We start from the raw sequence: 18061 nt of genomic DNA, 5'->3' as shown, positions 1-18061 counted from the left end.
TCGGTTTCCCACTTTCACTCGTGGTATATGATTTGACCTTCGCCTTCCATTAGCCGCCATATGGAAGAACTGTGTGTTTGCGCCCCCCTCCTTCAGCCAAAGTTGCCGCAATCGCTGCCTCCAATCCATTTTGAGCTTCTTATCCTCTCCCTCCACCACCTCTCTGCATGTTATTCCTTCCTTGAGTTCGGAGTCTACCAGGCATCTTGTGTCTTCGATGGAGTCTAACTGTTGGACCCGTGATAGGGCTTCGTCTCTTCGCTGGCGTCTTCCCTCTCGGATCTTTTTTTTAACCCCGATAAGGTGTTGTCTTATACCCGCCAATTTGGTAGCCAGCCTCATCGTGGCTGTGCCTTGTGCTGATTGACTTTTCCACCATGTTATCACTTCTTCTTTGAATCCCTTCTCACGTAGCCACGAGAGATCCAACTTAAAATAGGTGGATCTGTTCTGGCCAACATTATCTAGCCATAAATTTGGAACATGGTCAGATATTGGTCTAGGGAGTGCTCGTACATCTGTCAATGGATACTCTTCCAACAGGTCCACCGAACAAAGGAATCTGTCCAAGCGACAAAATGTGATAGGGCCTCTCGTACTTCGCCATGCGTAACTACAATTTGTCGGTCCCATTTCATGTAATCCAGTCTCGGATATGAAAGACCAGAAAGCCTCTTACCCTAGATCCTGCCCTCCCATCCCATTCGGTCTATCACTTGACTCCAAGGTCACATTGAAATCACCTCAAAATAACATTGGTATCCCATGAAAGAGGGGGGCTACACTTTCCAACTCCTCCCATAACCTGTGTCGATGGTCTGCAATAACAGGGCCTTAAGCCAATGCCAACGTGTATTGAAAACCGTCGCTCCTTCTCTTCACTTTTACTGGCGCCACATACTGTCCCGTCCATGACCCCTCTTTAGCAAAGGTCGTTGCATCCCATGCCACCAATAGGGCCCCGGATCTACCTGTGGCATTTACGGCCACGAAGCCCTCGAGAAAACCTCGTCCCACCAAGTTCCATTCTTTTGTTTCACATCTCTTCAACATCGTCTCTTGTAGGCAAACCACATCCGCTCCCCATTCCCGTAAATAGCTCCCCACCACTCCCCGTCTTCCTTCATGTGGTAGACCGTGCACATTCCACGATACACACTTCATCTATGATGTGATGGTTGCCCTACCTGCAGCCTCTCCCGTGCCACCTCCACTACCTCAGCCAACTCAAGCAACGTCGGGGGTGTGATTTGAATTTCCTGTCTCTATTTCCCTTATGTGACTCAATGACTCTATGATCTCTTTTCCCTTGGAGCTTTGACCCTTTGGTGCTACCCTGTGTGGCTCTTTTCGAGACATCGATTTCTTTGGTCTACTGTCCGCAACTAAGCACACCTGACCGTTTTGCCCGGACACCACCCAAGTCTTCTTACCATCTGCCTCCAACAAATCCGATTTCCCCCTTCTGTAAACCGACGAAGATCTTCATTAGTTATCCGCCGCATCATCTTCCGTCTTGGGCTTCGGTCTTTCTGAGCCTTGTCCACCATAGCCGATGTCAGCAGTATGGCCGATGATGCGCTCTCCCCCTGTATCTTGTTGCCGCTCTCAACTCCTTGTACAACTTCCTCCATGGTAGGTCGCCCCGACGGAGGTCTTGTGGGGGAGCCCCTGAACTTGCAAGGTGCTGCTAGGGGGGTATTGTGGCTTATTCTGGCCTTGAAGGTTTTCGTGTGTCCATGTGACCAGGCTGATTCTGGTAACGACTCCCCTTCTATCACTTCAATGTCTAGTAACACCATGTTTGGGTCCCCGAATTCCAACCCCTTCGAGATGATACTCTTAAGCCATCCGAATGAGGAGACTAATTTTGTCAGCGTCAATTTATTGCAATGTACCAAAGGGACCATGTGCATCTCCACCACGATCCCCATCTTTTTAACTCCATCAGCTCCATCGGTGGGGAGTATCTGCCGCCATCTCACCTCGGTTGTGTCGGCGATCCGTTGCTTCCAGCCGCATACTGCCACATAAGCGGCCATCAATACCCCTCGAAGAAACAAGGTGTTGTTATCTATCCATTGTATCTCCGCCTGCTCCAGCTTCGGGAATTTCTGCCACAAGCCAGAGCGTACAGCCTCGGTCTCTGGACTATCTCCGAAAACATCGCCCACCAGGCATTTTTGGAGAATGTCGGTGCCCTCATCCTCCCCTTCAGTAGCTACTTGGATCTTTTGTTGTCCTTGGCTTTGAATCGGGTGTCCTGTCTGCGTCTGAATTCTGTTATTGATGCAGGACAACGTCGTTGACGTCCTACGGCGGGAGTGGTGCGTTCATCCTTCTCGGGGACGATCGGATCGGACTAGGCGTCCCACTCTAGGGTGTCCCGAAAAGGTCTCGCGCGGGGCCTCAATTCGTAGAAGCCGAGGGTGTCGCATCTCCACATGGTCTGCGCCCACGTGGTAGTCGTCGAGACGCTGGTAGGCCTGACGACCATGGGCGGGTAGGTCCGTTTCCGGATGACGAAACGGCGGCGAACGGTGCTGCGGCATACGGCGGCAGAAGGCGGCGGCGTACGGCGGCCGAGGGCAGTGGCGTGCGGTGGCCGAGGGCGGCGGCGTGCGGCGCCGGTTGGGCGGCGGCGTGCGGCAGCCGAGGGCGGCGGTGGCGGCAGCCAAGCGGCGTCGCGCCGCGATGGCGGCGGCGGCAGCGGCGTGCGCCGGGCGATGGCGGCGCGGCAGCGGCAGCGTCGGCTGCCGGCGGCGCGGCGGCGCGTCAGCGTCGCGGCGGCAGGGCGGGACGACGGCGGCGGCGCGTCAGCGTCGGCGGCTGGGACGCGTCGGCGAGCGTCAGCGTGCAGCGGCTGGGGCGACGCGGCGGGCATCAGCGTCGCGGCGGCTGGGACGACGGCAGCCGAGGCGTCAGCGTCGCGGCGGGACGACGGCGGCGGCGGCCGAGGCGGCCGTTTGGGAACGACCGGCGGTGGCGGCCGGCTGAACTCGACCGGCAGGAATGCGCGAAACAGCGGTGGCAGCAGCCTGCTGGCGGCCAGTGGAAGGCGGCCGACTGGCGGCCGCCGGTTGGGACGGCGACGGCGGCGGGCGGCAGCCGAGGGCGGCGGCAGCGGCGGCAGCGGCAGCCGAGGGCGGCGACAGCGGCAGCCGAGGGCGGCGGCAGCGGCAGCCAAGGGCGGCAGCGGCGGCTGGCGGCAGCAGCGGCGGCGGCGGCAACGGCGGCTGAGGCGGCGCGCGGCGGTGGCGGCGGCGGCATGCACCGGCAGCGGCCAAAGGCGGCGGCGTGTGGCGGCCAGCCGGAATGGGCCCAGCTGCTTCCGGAGCGCAGCGGCGGCGGCGCCGCCGGCGCGGGCTGGCCCGGCGGGCGGCCGCGGCTGGGTCGCGGTCGACCGCAGTCTGGATCGCGGGTGGCCGTTAACTGGGCCGCGGCCCAACGCGGACTGGCCCAAATGGCGGCCAGGGCTGACGTAGCGCGCTGGCCCAGTTGGCGGCCAGGGCTGACGTGGCGGCTTCAGGGGACGCGTGCCGGGGTGACTTGGGCATGCGCGGCGCCTCGGGGCGCAGGTTGTGGCGCCTCGGGCCGTGTGTGTCCAGGCTGGCAGCTGGGCCGGTTGGGCCTGGTTAGTGGGTGTCGGCCCAATGGGCGGGCTGGCCCACGGGGCCGGACGGGCGAGCCACCCTGGCCTGGTTGGACCAGCTGGGCTGGACCGGACCGGACTGGGCGGTCTCGGTCGGCCAGCGGCTGGCCGCGACCGAGCGCGGCACGGCTGCTGGTCGGGTCGCGGCTGACCGGTGGCTCTGGCGGCCGCGTCGGCGGGCAGGGGCTCGCGGCAGCGGCATCAGGGTGCAATGCGGCTTCAGGGTGCGCGGCGGTAAAATTCAGGGCGCGGCGGCGGCTTCAGGTTGCGCAGCGGCACGATTCGGGGCGCGCGGCGGCGTCGTAGGGGCTCGCAGCGGTGCGGCATCAGTGGCGAGCAGCGGCTTCAGGGTGCGCGCGCGGCGCGGCTCGCGCGCGGGCGGCGACCTCAGGGGCGCACGGCGGCGCTGCTGGCGCCGCGGCGCTGCTGGGCGCCAGCGGCGCGCCAAAGTGCGCACAGGCGGCGGTCTTCAAGCGGCGCGCGCAGCGCGCGGTTCGGGCGTCGCGGCAGCGCTTCACGAGGGCACGCGCAGGCGCCGCGGGGCGTGCGTGGCGGGGACTCCGGCGCCGCACGCGGCGTCGAGGAGCGGCACCTTCTAGGGCGCGGCGGCGGCGCCGCGAAGGGCGCACGCGCGCGGCGTCAGCCGCAGGCGCGCGCCACGGCAGCCTCGGGGGTTGCGCGGCGGCGGCCTCAGGGGCATGCGCGGCGGCCTCAAGGCACACGCCGTGGCGACCAGGGGCGTGCGCGGGCGCTGCAGGGGCGCGCGCAGGTGGTGGCGAGGAGCGGGCCGGCAGCGGCGCCGCCGGCGGCGGCACCATCTTCTTCAAGCTCTCTCACTCTCTAACTTCTCTCTTGTTCCAAAAATTTCTATGTCAAAAGACAGACTCTTCTTTCTTATTAACCTAGGGGTCCTATATATCGGCCCCATGAGGAACAAAGGGAAACCCTAACTAGAAATGAAAAATTAACCTAAACCTAGGAAAAAAAATCCTAGATAACTTGAGGGCATCGCCATCAGTTATTTTCTCCTCTCCCTTGCCGACACTCAAACTGGCAATGTTCTGTCCTTTGGCACCTCCGGCAGATCATTGGATCTCAACAATCATGTGGGTGGTGGCCTCGCGCTAAACATCTGAAACAAATATTTTTCTCTCCAAGGAGCCTTTGATTTATGGACCCATTTGCGAGATCTCACCGTCAACCATCCATCCGCTTCATTCTCCGATCCGCACGTGAATTCTTGCTCGTGTGGCAACCTCCGTGCCGTCTTGCTCCGTATATGTCCCTGCCCGCTACAGTTACTCCAGGGTCCTCTTGCGCCCCCTCTGCATTAATTGTGTGCCTGCGGGGTCTGCGCTCTCCTGCCCAGGTCCCACTCCGCCATCTTCCTTGCGGCATTGGTCCTGCTCTAGCCTTCTTCTGATTGTTGTTCAGCCCCCCCAGTCACTCTCATGTGGCCTTCCCCTATGTTGAGTGTGCATAGATATCCTTCCCCCTCTTCATCTCTTCTTTGTGCATGAGCTCTGTACTTGCGCCCGTCTTAAAGGAGCAACTCTTGTTCCGGTACCTCCCATCGGCGAGTATCATATCGGAAGTCCCTTCGACGAAAGCCTTCTGGTGTTGCATCTCTCATGCCATGGCGAGACCCCGTTCCACCTTCACAGAATTATCCTCGAGCATTGTGTCGCCGGCTCCGAGTGTAGAAAAACTTGGAGCCGGCTCGTTTTGGTCCCTCTCTTTGAATGCCCTCCCACTGAAGACCCTCGACGCCGTTTCTCCGGCTGAAAGGTCATGATCGACACCTTCTTTTCCGTGCTCCTGATGATGAGCGAACCCCTGCCGGAACCCGTTTGAGTCCCTTTGGTACTATTTCTGGTCGACCTCGCGTCGGGCGTCTTGTCAGGAAACATTGTTCTGACTCTCATATTCTTGTCGGGAAACATTGCTTGATCAGTATTTGCCAGTGGGATTACATTTTATCTTTTATCGTGCATTGAAGCCCTAACATTCTCCATGTCTTGGCCGGCACTGAATCAAAACTTGTTGCATGTCCAAGAAATCCGCCACCCTCTTGCCTGACAGACCACCGTCTACCCTCGAATTCCATGTGTTGTCCCAACATTCCCCCATTGTGGCATCAGGGCATCTGGCCAGCGCATAGAGCTGAGAGAATGTCTCCCTCAGAGGGCCATCCAAAGACCATTGGTCCTTCCAAAAGCGAAATAGGGAGCCATCTCTAAGTCAGGCGGAGAAGGTCTCTAACTTGGGGGAAAATCTGTATAAGGCTGTTAGTGATAGACTATCCCTCATGGGCTAATGGGCCCTATTCTATAAGCCCATTAGCCCTATTATCCTCTCTCCCTCTTAGGGTACATATACCCTTACATGTACTCTGCTCAAGTTATGTCATTATCTTCTCCTTCTCTTCCCCAACATGGTATCAGAGCTCTAGAGCTCCTTCCCTAGGGTTTGACATCGCCCACCTACAGCCGCCGCGCACGCACAGCAGCCGCAGCCCGCAGCCGCCGCGCACGCACAGCAGCCGCAGCCGCAGCACTACCGTAGCAGCGCCGTAACAGCACCATGCCGTTCACCGAGACCGACTTCCTGGAGAAGCCACTGTCCTACAAGGTGGCTCATCCGCTTCCGTTGGTCCCCGAGACGACACTCTTACGGGGCCCAAATCTACTCCCGTGGATGCGCTTCGTCGAGACCACCTTGAAGGCGCGCCAGCTCTTCAAGCATTGCACTGAAGACCCCCTTACCATCGACCACCCACATTATGCAGCGTGGGACGTTGAGGACCAGTTCATCCTTGGCTGGATGTATGCGTACACCCTGGCTCCAGATTTCCGCGACCGTCTTCCGCATTAGAAAACGGTGAAAGGTTTCTGGGATCAGGTGCGCTCTTTCTGTGGCCGGGAAAGCGACTGGTGGCGTCTTTATTCCCTTGCAAGTCAGGCCAGCAATCTCCGTCAGGGGTCGTTGACGATCTCTGAATATGCACTTGCCCACAAGAAGATGTGGGATGAAGTGGATTACTACCTACCACCCGACGATCCGACGTCCAAGACGTTCCAGAATGTGCTTCTTCTGCAGATCATGGGCTTCCTCAATGGCCTGAACCGCGAGTATGATGACGTACGTCGTCGTGCCTTGCACCGCAAGGAAGGTCCTCCTGCCCTTGAGGAGTTGGTGAAGGAGCTTCAAGAAGAGGAAAGCCACTTCCTCCTCCATGGGACTCCCTCCTCTGGCCCCCCGGGTGAGTCGACCGCACTACTTTCTGCCCTCCCTTCAGGCGGCAAGGCACCGTCGATCCTCCCTACGCCCACCTCCGCCGCTCCTCCAGCTGGGACGACGATTTGCTCGTATTGCGGCAAACCGGGCCACGGGAAGAACAAGTGCAAGAAGCGCCTGAATGACTGGCGAAAGAAGAAAGAGGCCGCAGAAGGCAAGGCCATGGTGGCCCATTCTGATTCCTCCTCCGCCAGCCCCTCCGCAGTGACTATGGACCAGCTTCAGGCAGATTTGGCCCGCCTCCGTGACCAGATGGCTGCCCTGCAAAATCCGTCCACGGCCTACTTCGGCGGCTTTGGTGCGTCTTCCCTTCCTTCATCTTCAGATGCATGGTACTGTGGCCATACGGCCTTCCACTCACCTGTCGTCTCCGATACGACGTGGGTCCTTGATTCGGGGGCTACCGAACACATGACCCCGAGCAATGCCCAGTTTGTATCATATGAGCGGCATCGTGGTGGCCGCACTGTCCTCACGGCCGGGGGTGGACGTCTCCATGTGGCCGGAATCGGGGCAGTCTATGTGGACGGCCTCGGTGTGGTCCACAACGTTCTCCATGTCCCTGACCTGCGGGCCGTGCTTATGTCTCCGCAGCGCTTAGTTGATGCTATCTCCTGCTCCTTCCACCTACAACCTGACGGCATGTTTCTGTCTGACAAGGTGGGCCGGACTACACCGATTAGGCGGGAGAACGGACTGCTGATGCTGGACGATGGAGGCCGCTCCCAGTGCTTCATGGTGCACCGGACTCTTCTCTCGGTGGCTGAGCAGCGTCGGGGACGCCTTCTGATGGAGCATCAGCGACTTGGACACCCACCTTTCTCCACGTTACAGCGTCTTTTTCCCGCATTGTGTTCGGGCGTGGACCTTAAGACTATGCTTTGTGAACCTTGTCAGTTAGCCAAGCACCGCAGATCCTCCTTTACTTCATCCTCGTCTCACACATCGACCCCGCTGTTCCGAGTCCACAGTGATGTTTGGGGGCCGGCACCGCAGATCAGTCTGAAAGGGCACCGCTACTTTCTACTCTTTGTGGACGAAGCTACCCGCTATACGTGGGTCTACCTCCTGGCTGGGAAGTCGGAGGTTGCGCAGAATGTTCGACACTTTTGCGCCATGGTACAGACACAGTTTGGTCGAGGCATCCAGCGTTTTCGTTCCGACAATGCTCGGGACTTCTTCAATGCTGACCTCGCCTCCTTCTTTGCCGACCGGGGCATCCTCCACGAGTCCTCTTGTGTGGCCACGCCCGAGCAGAATGGCATGGCTGAACGTCGCATCGGCTATGTTACCTCGACGGCGCGGACATTGCTGTTGGACTCCAAGGCGCCGGGGCGTTATTGGGGAGAGGCGGTTTTGACGAGTACTCACCTCGTTAACCGTATCCCCACCCCACTCCTGAAGTTCTCCAGCCCCTTGGACCGGATGACTGTGGCATTCCCGAATGCTTCTTTGCGGACGGGACTCTTGCCTCGTATCTTCGGCTGCACCACCTACGTCCATGATACTTCTCCCACACGCACGAAGTTTGATGCACGCGCACTCCGGTGTGTGTTTGTGGGTTACTCTTCCCTCCAAAAAGGGTACCGGTGCTATCATCCGCCTTCTCGGCGGTTCTTCATCTCGGCAAACGTCACCTTTGCCGAGCATGAACCCTATTTTGGGGACTACTCTACCTCATCACGCCTTCCGCTGGATGAGGCTCCCTCGGCCCCCCCCTTGGGGCCCAGTCCGATCGTGGAGTCCACCACTCCCACTCCACCCTCCTCACTTCCGGATCTTTCTCCCCTTGATTCCTCTTCCTCACTTCCTCCTGCGGGGTCCTTGGACGTGTCCTCTACCTCTTCTTCGTTACCTGCCCTTCCCCCTTCGGCAGCTCTCCCTCTCCCATTGGTCTCCGTTCCTCCTTCCGGCCCCCCATCCTTGTCAAACCCCGGTGCGTCACCCTCCTCCTCTCTCGGTGACCAACCCTCGTCACCCCCCCCCCCCGGCCTCCCCTCGCCCTCCGGTGAGTCTCCTACGACTCCCGGTATGTCGTCTACTGCTCCTCCCGGGGAGTCCCCCATTGCTTCCGCTCCTTCTCCTGTCGATGGTGACGATCAGTTGGGGTGGCCTATTGCTCTACGGAAAGGGGTCCGTCAGTGCACTAAGGCCCCCCTCTACCCTCTCTCATTACCTCTCCTTTGACCGGCTGAGTCCTCCCTACCGGTTGTTCCTCACCCGCATCGAGTCGGATCCCGTTCCTCGACGCTTAGCCGATGCTATCGCTTCTCCCCATTGGAAAGCGGCGATGGACGAGGAGATGCAGTCTCTCCTCAAGAACCACACGTGGGATGTCGTTCCACTACCTCCGGGCAAGAGGGTAGTGGACTGCAAGTGGATTCATGCCAAGAAGCATCATGCGGACGGTACTCTCGAACGCCTCAAGTCTCGGCTTGTGGCTCGGGGGTTCACTCAGTCCTATGGCGTGGACTACTTCGAGACGTTCTCTCCCGTGGCGAAGATGGAGACTGTCCGGCTTCTTCTGGCGCTTGCAGCGCACTTCCACTGGGCCATCCGCCAGTTCGACGTCAAGAACACCTTCTTGCACAGCGACTTGACGGAGGAGGTGTACATGCAGCAACCCCCGGGCTACTCACTCGGCCCCCCTGGTCACGTGTGCCGACTGCGGAAGTCCCTCTATGGACTCAAGCAGTCCCCGCGCATGTGGTTTGGGAGGTTCTCCTCTGTTCTGAAGACCGAAGGGTACACTCAGAGCAATGGAGATGCCTCTCTCTTCTTCCGTCACCGCCCGAACGGTGTCTCCATTCTTGCCGTGTACGTCGACGACATCCTTATCACGGGATCTGATGCTGCCGAAGCTGTCCGCCTCAGCACTGCCTTGGCTAAGGAGTTTGAGATCAAGGCCCTCGGCCTTCTTCGCTACTTCCTTGGTCTTGAGGTAGCCTACTCCCCCCGTGGGATCTTCGTCTCGCAGCAGAAATACGCCGTCGACTTACTGGCACTGACAGGGATGACAGATTGTGCGCCGGTGAGCACTCCCATTGATCCCAACGTGAAGTTGGGCAAAGGGGAGGATTCGCCGCTGACGAATTCCCACCGGTATCAGCAGCTGGTGGGGAAGCTCCTCTACTTGACGCACACTCGGCCCGACATCGCCTTCGCCGTCAACCTGCTCAGTCAGTTTATGCACTCCCCACGGGAGATTCACCATCAGGCCGCCCACCGGGTCCTTGCGTACCTGAAGGGCTGCCCCGGAAAGGGCCTGCTCTTCCCTCGCAGCACTGACCAGACAGTGAAAGTCTACACTGATGCTGACTTTGCCGGCTCCGTTGTGGATCATCGGTCTACCACGGGCTACTGCACGTTTGTTTTTGGCAGTCTCGTCAGCTGGAAAAGTAGCAAGCAGGACAAAGTCTCCCGCTCTAGCGCCGAAGCTGAGTACCGCGCACTCGCCGATGGGGCCTCTGAGGGCCAGTGGATTTACGGCATCCTTCACGATCTTCGCGTGGAGTATGCTGGCCCGATTCACTTCTTCTGCGACAACAAGTCGACGATCGCGTTGGCCAAGAACCCTGGACAACAGGGCCGCATCAAGCACAAGGAGCGCAACCGCTACTTCTTCAAGGAGCGAGTTGACGAAGGGATCTTTGACCTGGACTTTGTTGCATCCGCCGACCAGGCAGCGGACGTCCTTACCAAGGGACTCTCCCGCCCTCTTCTTCAACGTGCCGTCTCCAAGCTCGGTATGGAAGATATCCATACTTATGGGGGTGTTAGTGATAGACTATCCCTCATGGGCTAATGGGCCCTATTCTATAAGCCCATTAGCCCTATTATCCTCTCTCCCTCTTAGGGTACATATACCCTTACATGTACTCTGCTCAAGTTATGTCATTATCTTCTCCTTCTCTTCCCCAACAAAGGCTCTTCCAGACAGGTGACGTTCCTCTGCCTGGGGCCGCTTTCTCATCCCAGTTTAAACCTCGACCGTAGCTATCTCACAGAATTTGGATGACTAGGTCCTCCCAAAGGTGCATGACCCATGTCACCCACTTTGTTAGTAATGTTATGTTCATGTGTCGTACGTGTAGGACACCCAAACCTCTTTGTTCGGAAGGTTTGCAGACGATACCCCATGCCACCAGCGCCAGCCCTGGACCCTGGTTGAGCACGACGTCTTTCCACAAGAAACGACGCATCAAGCCTTCGAGTCCCTGACCGATTATTACCGGCATCTTGAATACTGAAAGGTGGAAGGTAGGAATGGATGACAGTGCTGACCTCACTAGCACTAATCGACCTCCGCTGGACAGTACCTTAGCTTGCCATCCTTCCAGTCATCTCTCGATTCTCTTTACCACCGGCTGTCAATCTACCTTATTTATCTTCCCTGTGGTCAATGGCAGGGCCCAGTATCTCATAGGTAGGCTTCCAAGCGATGTACATAGTGCCTCTGCGCATTGTGTTGCCTCCTCTTGAGAAAGGCCACAACCCACAAATGCTGATTCAGCCTGATTGATTTGTAGGCAAGGGAAGTTTGCAAATAGGTCAAGTAAGGTGGACAAGTTCTTTGCCTTCTCCACCGAGCCTTCTCTAAAAAAAGTGGTGTCATCTCCGTACTGCAGTGGCGGAATACCCTCAGGATAGCTTGCTGTCTGGTATGATGACCACTAAAAGAGAAGACCTCGACGAGACCGTGGCATCTCAAGCTAGCAGAGGTGGTATCAAAATACCAAGGTTTGCCACTACTGAGGGGCAAATTTAATGTGACGCTTGAGGCGGAAGACAGGCCTAATGGAGCAAGAGGACAGGACACGGGATCTGAAGAGATCTGGGCACTCATTGTAGAGGCATCTCTAAAGGAAATAGAGACAAGGGATTCCAGATACACATGGAGGAGCTCGTTGAAAAATTCCCGCTGGCAGAGGTGTGGTCGCTTCCACGACCTTTGTCAGACCACACTCTAATAATTTGGAATTCACAAGAGAGAACTTCGCAATTCACATATTTTAAAATGGACACATCTTGGCTTCAAGAGGAGGGCTTCAAGGAGGAGATAGCAAGATGGTGGACAGAAAGTCTACAACAGAGGTCGACCACAGTAAACCTATCTACCGATATTGGAGGCCTACGCAACCACCCCTTGGAATTGAGAAAACATACAAGTGAGAAGCAAAATAGAAGGCGATTTGAAGCTCTAGCCAAAATCAAGGTCTTGGATGACCTAGAAGATGTCAGATGTTTATCACATGAGGAAGCAAAAGAATGACGTAAACATACAGAGACAATAGCATAGGAGGATAAGATAGTGGAGATGGATTGGTGGCAGAGGTTGAGACAACTGTGGGTAAAGGAGGGAGATGCCAACACAAGACTCTTTCATCTCATGACAAATGGGAGGAGGCGAACAAACCAAATATTGAGGGTACATGCATGATACCAATCTGCCTTTAATCTTGGACGCCAATTAATTCATGGTGGAGTCCTCGCATCAGAAATCTTGATCGTGTAGAAAAGATTGAAAGTAAGAGGGTTCATGTGGAAAGTAGATTTTGCGAAGGCATACAACTGCCTTGACTAGGACTTCTTACAGGCCTCTTTGCTGCACCAAGGTTTTCCAGCCAAATGGGTGGGGTGAACAAAAAGACATATTACATCACACTCCTCTGTCGTGATGGTGAATGGACACCCCAAACGAGGCTGGATTCAACCGCAATGAGGGGTTAGACAAGGATGCCCTGTAGCCCCCTACTCTTTGTCTTCGCCGTGGATGCCCTTGCCATAAGCACAACGGAGGCTTACTCAAAGGTTTTCCGACCCTGTTTCCCGACATATATTCCTCTTCTGCAATATGCAGACAATACCATGTTTTTTCATAGAGTTGGCTGAGTAGGCTAAAACCTATCCATCCTGCTAGACCTTTTCTCAGATTGTTCGGGACTACATAATAACTGCGCCAAATCAGCCTTTGTTGGTTTTGGATTATTGCAAGATGAAACCTCAGTTCCAGTGCCTTGGGGACACCTAGTGGTATGTTTGGCATGACATATCTAGGTCGGCCATTGACAGGAGTCATCAACTCCGCAGTTTGGCATCTGATAGTGGAGAAGGTAGAGCGGAAGTTGGAGGGATGGCAAACTTGAGTTCTATTGAGGGAGTATGATTGTTGCTACTGCAACGCACGATTTTAATGATACCCATCTTTTATCTCTCAGTGTTGATACTACCGGTGGGGTTCAATAATCGTCTTGAAGGTGTGATGAAATTTTTTTAATCGAAAAGCTCAAGATCGGAGAAAGGGAAGGGGATGGCCCTCGTCTCGTGAGATATGGTGTGCATACATGTTCGTTTGGTGGGGGGTGGGGGAGGGGGGTTGGGTGGGGTGGGGGATAGGAGTATTGAAATTACAAGATCTCAACCTAGCATTACTGCCCTAGAGAGTGTCTAGACTCATGGGACCGGATACAGATATGGTTACATGGGTTTAAAAAGACATTATGGCTCGAACTTGGACAGGGAGGTTTGTGGGACTCCAATCTGAGCAGCATCCCCATTCTGACAAAGCCAGCTGCAAGTGTTTCCTCGTGTTTGAGATTTCCTCGAAGCCATGTTGGGTGATGGCGCAACATTCTTTTTTTCGCCAGACGCATGGTCCGCCCAAGGCACATCGAAGACAAAATTCATGCTCCTGTTCGCCCTTGCAAGGACCCCCCATGCGATAGTTAGAGAGCGTTGGAATGGCGCATGGACCCCATGCCTATGCAACTCCCTGTCTGACCAAAGAGTGGAAGATTATACGAGGTTGCAACAAACCTTAATACACCTACGCTCGCTGGATGGGTGCATTCTTCTCTGTTTGAGATGCTCATGTGAATCTCAGCCGCAAACATATAAGGACAAACCGAAGATCCTCAACGCATGTCGCATAATATGGCAACAAAAGTTTCCCCTTAAGTTGATTTTTTTCTGTTGGCTGCTCCTCCGACGAAGACTAGTGATGAAGGTTGTCCGGAAGACATGACTCAAAGAAGCTTTGGCATTGTGTGCTATGTGCGCAAACAGTGATGGGGATTGCACTCACCTTTTTTTTTACTGCTCCTTTGCCCGAGCGATGTGGATCTGTAAGCCAATCATATGGTTAGATGTCTCATCAGAGGAGGCCTTTTGGGACTCCATACAGAGTGAAGCACTAAGGGGGCGAGAGGGGCAGGTTCAACCTTTCGCAGTGCTATGGGCACTATGGCTGCACAGGAACGAAGCCATCTTAAATGAACAGGAAGCATCGAAGCACAATGTGGTACAACGAGAGATGGGTTTTACCGCTGGACGGTGTAAAAGCCTGGCCAAAAGGCACCAGTCAGCCTTTTAGGCCCCACATGTACTTAACAATATTTTTATCTCATCGGGAGGGTCACCAACTTTGTGCGTTTTTCCTATTTTTCTTTAAAAAATGAAACTGTGTTCCATCATACTTTATGCATATTATTCTTTTAGTCAACGTTTAAATTGCAGCGGATCTATAAGGACACCCTTTCAGATAAATTGGATGTTTTCCACAACGATACCTGCATGTGGTTTAACTGAGTCCTAACATGACCACATAGCAAAACAAGAACAATGTTCTATGAATCTCTCCGGGAGAGAAAGGAAAAAAAATGCCACCCTAGAGAATTTACTCAGAGGACAAAGCTAAGGTGAATTCAACTTTTGGTCAGTAAGGTTAAAGGTTGCAGAAACCTCAAGCTATTTCAGGAGAAAGAATGCAACGCAGAAGTGACTTGAGAAGAAACGAATAGAAATGAGTAGAGACAGGCTGAGATAGACATTTAGAGGGAACATTAACTTACTTCCCGTTGTATCAGAAGCAATCCGAACCAGTTCTTGAATGAGAATTAGAATTACTTCAGAAGGATGTCCAATCGAGCATCCTCTTACAACTTCAGGAAATCCATCAGTGTCCTCTTTTGGATGAATTTCAAATGAGAAATCTTTCTCGGGCTCCCAGTTCTCATAAGTATGAATAAACTGCAAGAGGAAGATTTGCAGTAACTTCCTCTTTTCCCCCTGAAGATAAACAACAACAAATAAAGAAACGAAATACTGAATATAAACAACAACATTTGAGATTTAGAGACCAATGACAGATTAGAATTCATCAGCACATGCATGAAAATTTGTTGGAAAACTGATTTATCAAGGAATATTTAACTGTGACTCAAAATGGTTAACAAGGGATCTTTTTAAAATGGAAACCAAAAAACTGAGCAACAGAACAACAACCGACTTGTGTCAGAAATACTCACAATAAAATTATTGGGAATATCCATCCTGCATGCGATCAAAGAGGAAATGAGCCCGTAATTGATCAAATGGGGCAAGGGACCACATTCTTCATTGGAAGAATTTGGACGCATAATAAAAGCAAAATCTGAGACATTATGATTTCAAGCTTTTAATCCGCTTCACTAATTTTTTTCTTGTCTCGGGTTTGTTCTTTATTTTAAAATTCTCAAAAGTTAAAGTACCTTGTCAACACAGGTTTCATACTTCTGCCACAATGAGCATAGAACTCCCTCATCTCCATCATTCCTAAATCAAGAAGAAAAAATTAATGTAACAAACAGAAATTATTCAGAATAGTAAAATTGCCAAATACCTCCGGAAGTTCCAGGCAAAAGTGCAATCATAAAAATTGGTAACATTTATTGGAGAAGAAGCCAATCATTTCAAAGGGAGGATCAGCTGAAGGATCACGACTAGAGAGGAAGAGGAGATCCAGAAGTGGAAAGATGAAAGAAAAAAAACTCTAAACTTCAAAAAATTGAATCCTGAATTCATGGTTGCACATTGAGGTTTCCAACATAAAAGAAAGTACTAGTTGAAAAGTTCATTTTTGATCAATGTCGTGTAGTCAATATAGAAAATTGCTAACATCTGTAATTTTTTCTTGTAGAGCCTGGGCTCAAGAATGGGACCATAAATCTAGATTACAACCACTGCAAGCATTTCATTGACTAGTTAGTCAATAGGATAGTGGAACCCCTTAAAAGCACCAGTCAAGATTTTCTCTGTCGGATTATCATGTGGTCACCCCTCTTCTTTGGATAACTGAAAAATGGCCACAAGATTGATAAGGATAATCTAGGGGATCAAGACAATTAGTTAGGATTACTTCCATCACAAGACTATTTACCCCTTTTCTCGAATGCATTAACCCCAGTGACACAATTTGATCCTTGGCACCATTTACGGGCTCTCTAGTAGTTTGACTGGTGGTAGTAGACTCTTCCTTTGGTCTTCTTCCAGGTTATAATTCATGCAGACTTCTTCCAGGGTATAGTCTTGCATTAACTCCAAGGAGCCATCGATCTTCTCTGAAACTTTCTCCAAGAAAATCTGACCCTCGAATGCATATTCCAACCTCATCCCTGGCTTTCACCAGCTCATCCTCCTCCCTCTTTCAGTCTCTTCCTTGCTAGAATATTAGACGATGCTTAAGAAAAGAGTTGGTTATTTGTCTACATTAAAATGAGAAAAGTGGAAATATAGGTCAAAGAGTGGTTATCAAAATTCTTGCTCTAGGGAATACTCCAAAATTCTTGCTCTCTGCCGTTCCTTTACCAAAAAATGTATCTTCCTCTGTATTGTATGTCTTACCCCCTGAATCCATGCTCGGGACCTTCACATTGGGTTGGGCTGAGTTTCACCGTCAATGTCTCCCTTGGCCACTATTTGTAAAAAACGTCATCTACAAGGCCAATCTTAACACATTCTTGTCTGGTTAACCATATAAAATAATTTTAGTAAGAATTAAACTTGAGGTCGACAAATGAATTCAGTCAAAATCTCAATGAAAATCACTTTATTCTATTTTTTCTCCACTGAATTAGTCGAAAAACAACGAAAAATACATTACACCCATCGGATATTAAAATAAGTTCTCATTTTGAAAACAAAGAAAGATTTATAAAATTTTATCAGTGAAATAAAGTTTTTTTTTTACAAAAAAGACTCTATGTTCGAGTTTTATATGAGTTACACCAAAAGCACAGAGGGATTCTAACAAACATACCCGAAATGAACCCTTGTTGAGGGGGCCGAAAACTTGTCACCCCCTCCCCATGCGAAGTTCTCCCCTGCTTGCCCACCAGATGTTTTCCGAAGGAGGTCAGCAACCCCCTTTACGATGTTCATGTCGTCAAAGAAAAGATTTCTGTCGGAGAGGCTGATGCAAGAAACATATCTCACATACGGTCGTACTACATCATTCCAATGATCCCCCTACAATCGAATGTAGAGAAAATAAATCAATAACAACCAAGAACAATCGAAAGTAGAGAGAACTTATCACACTACGACGAAATTATTCACCATACGAATTTGAGGAGAAAAAACACAAGTAAAATGCTTACAATTAATCAGAACACGCGGTAAACGGAAGACAGAGCCAGCATCACAAAAAATGGCAGTATCCCAAGCTACGCGAAAAGCCTTATACAGGAATGAAAGAGAACTCAGAAGCATCACTTTGATCCGCACCGAAAGCACAATTCGTTGTCAACAGAACACATCCATGTTTTGTCTTGTTTACTTTGCCGGCAACACTCCTGATCGCAGGGGAAAATCAAACGGGAAACTTTCAGAATATGCGCACAACTAACGACTGATGAATTCAAGTAAGGAGACTACTTGCCTTGCGGTGGGAACCAATCAACGAAGAATTTGGGGGGATGAACACCTTCCGAATTCCGACGGCAACGAGAGAAGAGAAGAGAAAAAATGAACGAAAGAAAAACTTAGCATTAACGCCCCAATGTTCAACTTATGAGAGATGGGTTTGATCAAGTATTCAACGGCCCATACACCATCCAATAGCCCATGTAACAGGGAGCCCATATTTCTTGAAAACGGGCATATTTCATGCCAACAAAATAAAATAATTTGTGCCTACATGGCATAGTCACCAAATGGCTTATTTTTATTAATCAAGTGAAGGAAGTACAACAAAAACAAATGGTGAGACAGTTTAATTATTTACCTTGTTTATTTATCTATTTTATGGGTTAGCTGAGGCATTTGTATTGAATTTTATATAAGTTTATAACCGCT

The 18061-nt window shown here is 52.4% G+C and overlaps 1 protein-coding gene across 3 annotated transcripts in view; it reads right to left on the bottom strand.

Moving 5' to 3' along the window:
* Positions 1-17757, bottom strand: part of LOC144716778 (binding protein) — a 92611-nt gene extending 74854 nt beyond the window's left edge. For all 3 annotated transcript variants that reach the window (XR_013584990.1, XR_013584991.1, XM_078592023.1), the window contains exons 1-5: positions 17646-17757; positions 17365-17559; positions 17025-17233; positions 15478-15541; positions 14800-15016 (exon numbers count right to left, since the gene is read on the bottom strand). Coding sequence is in view for 1 of the 3 variants with exons in the window: in XM_078592023.1 (XP_078448149.1) it covers positions 14800-15016; positions 15478-15541; positions 17025-17146 (403 nt within the window). In the remaining 2 variants the exon portion in view is untranslated. The remainder of the gene's footprint in view (positions 1-14799; positions 15017-15477; positions 15542-17024; positions 17234-17364; positions 17560-17645) is intronic.
* Positions 17758-18061: the final 304 nt, after the last annotated feature.

The sequence above is a fragment of the Wolffia australiana genome, chromosome 2, assembly GCF_029677425.1.
Source record: "Wolffia australiana isolate 7733 chromosome 2, ASM2967742v1".
Classification (NCBI taxonomy): domain Eukaryota; kingdom Viridiplantae; phylum Streptophyta; class Magnoliopsida; order Alismatales; family Araceae; genus Wolffia; species Wolffia australiana.
This window is presented reverse-complemented; position numbering and strand designations above follow the sequence as displayed.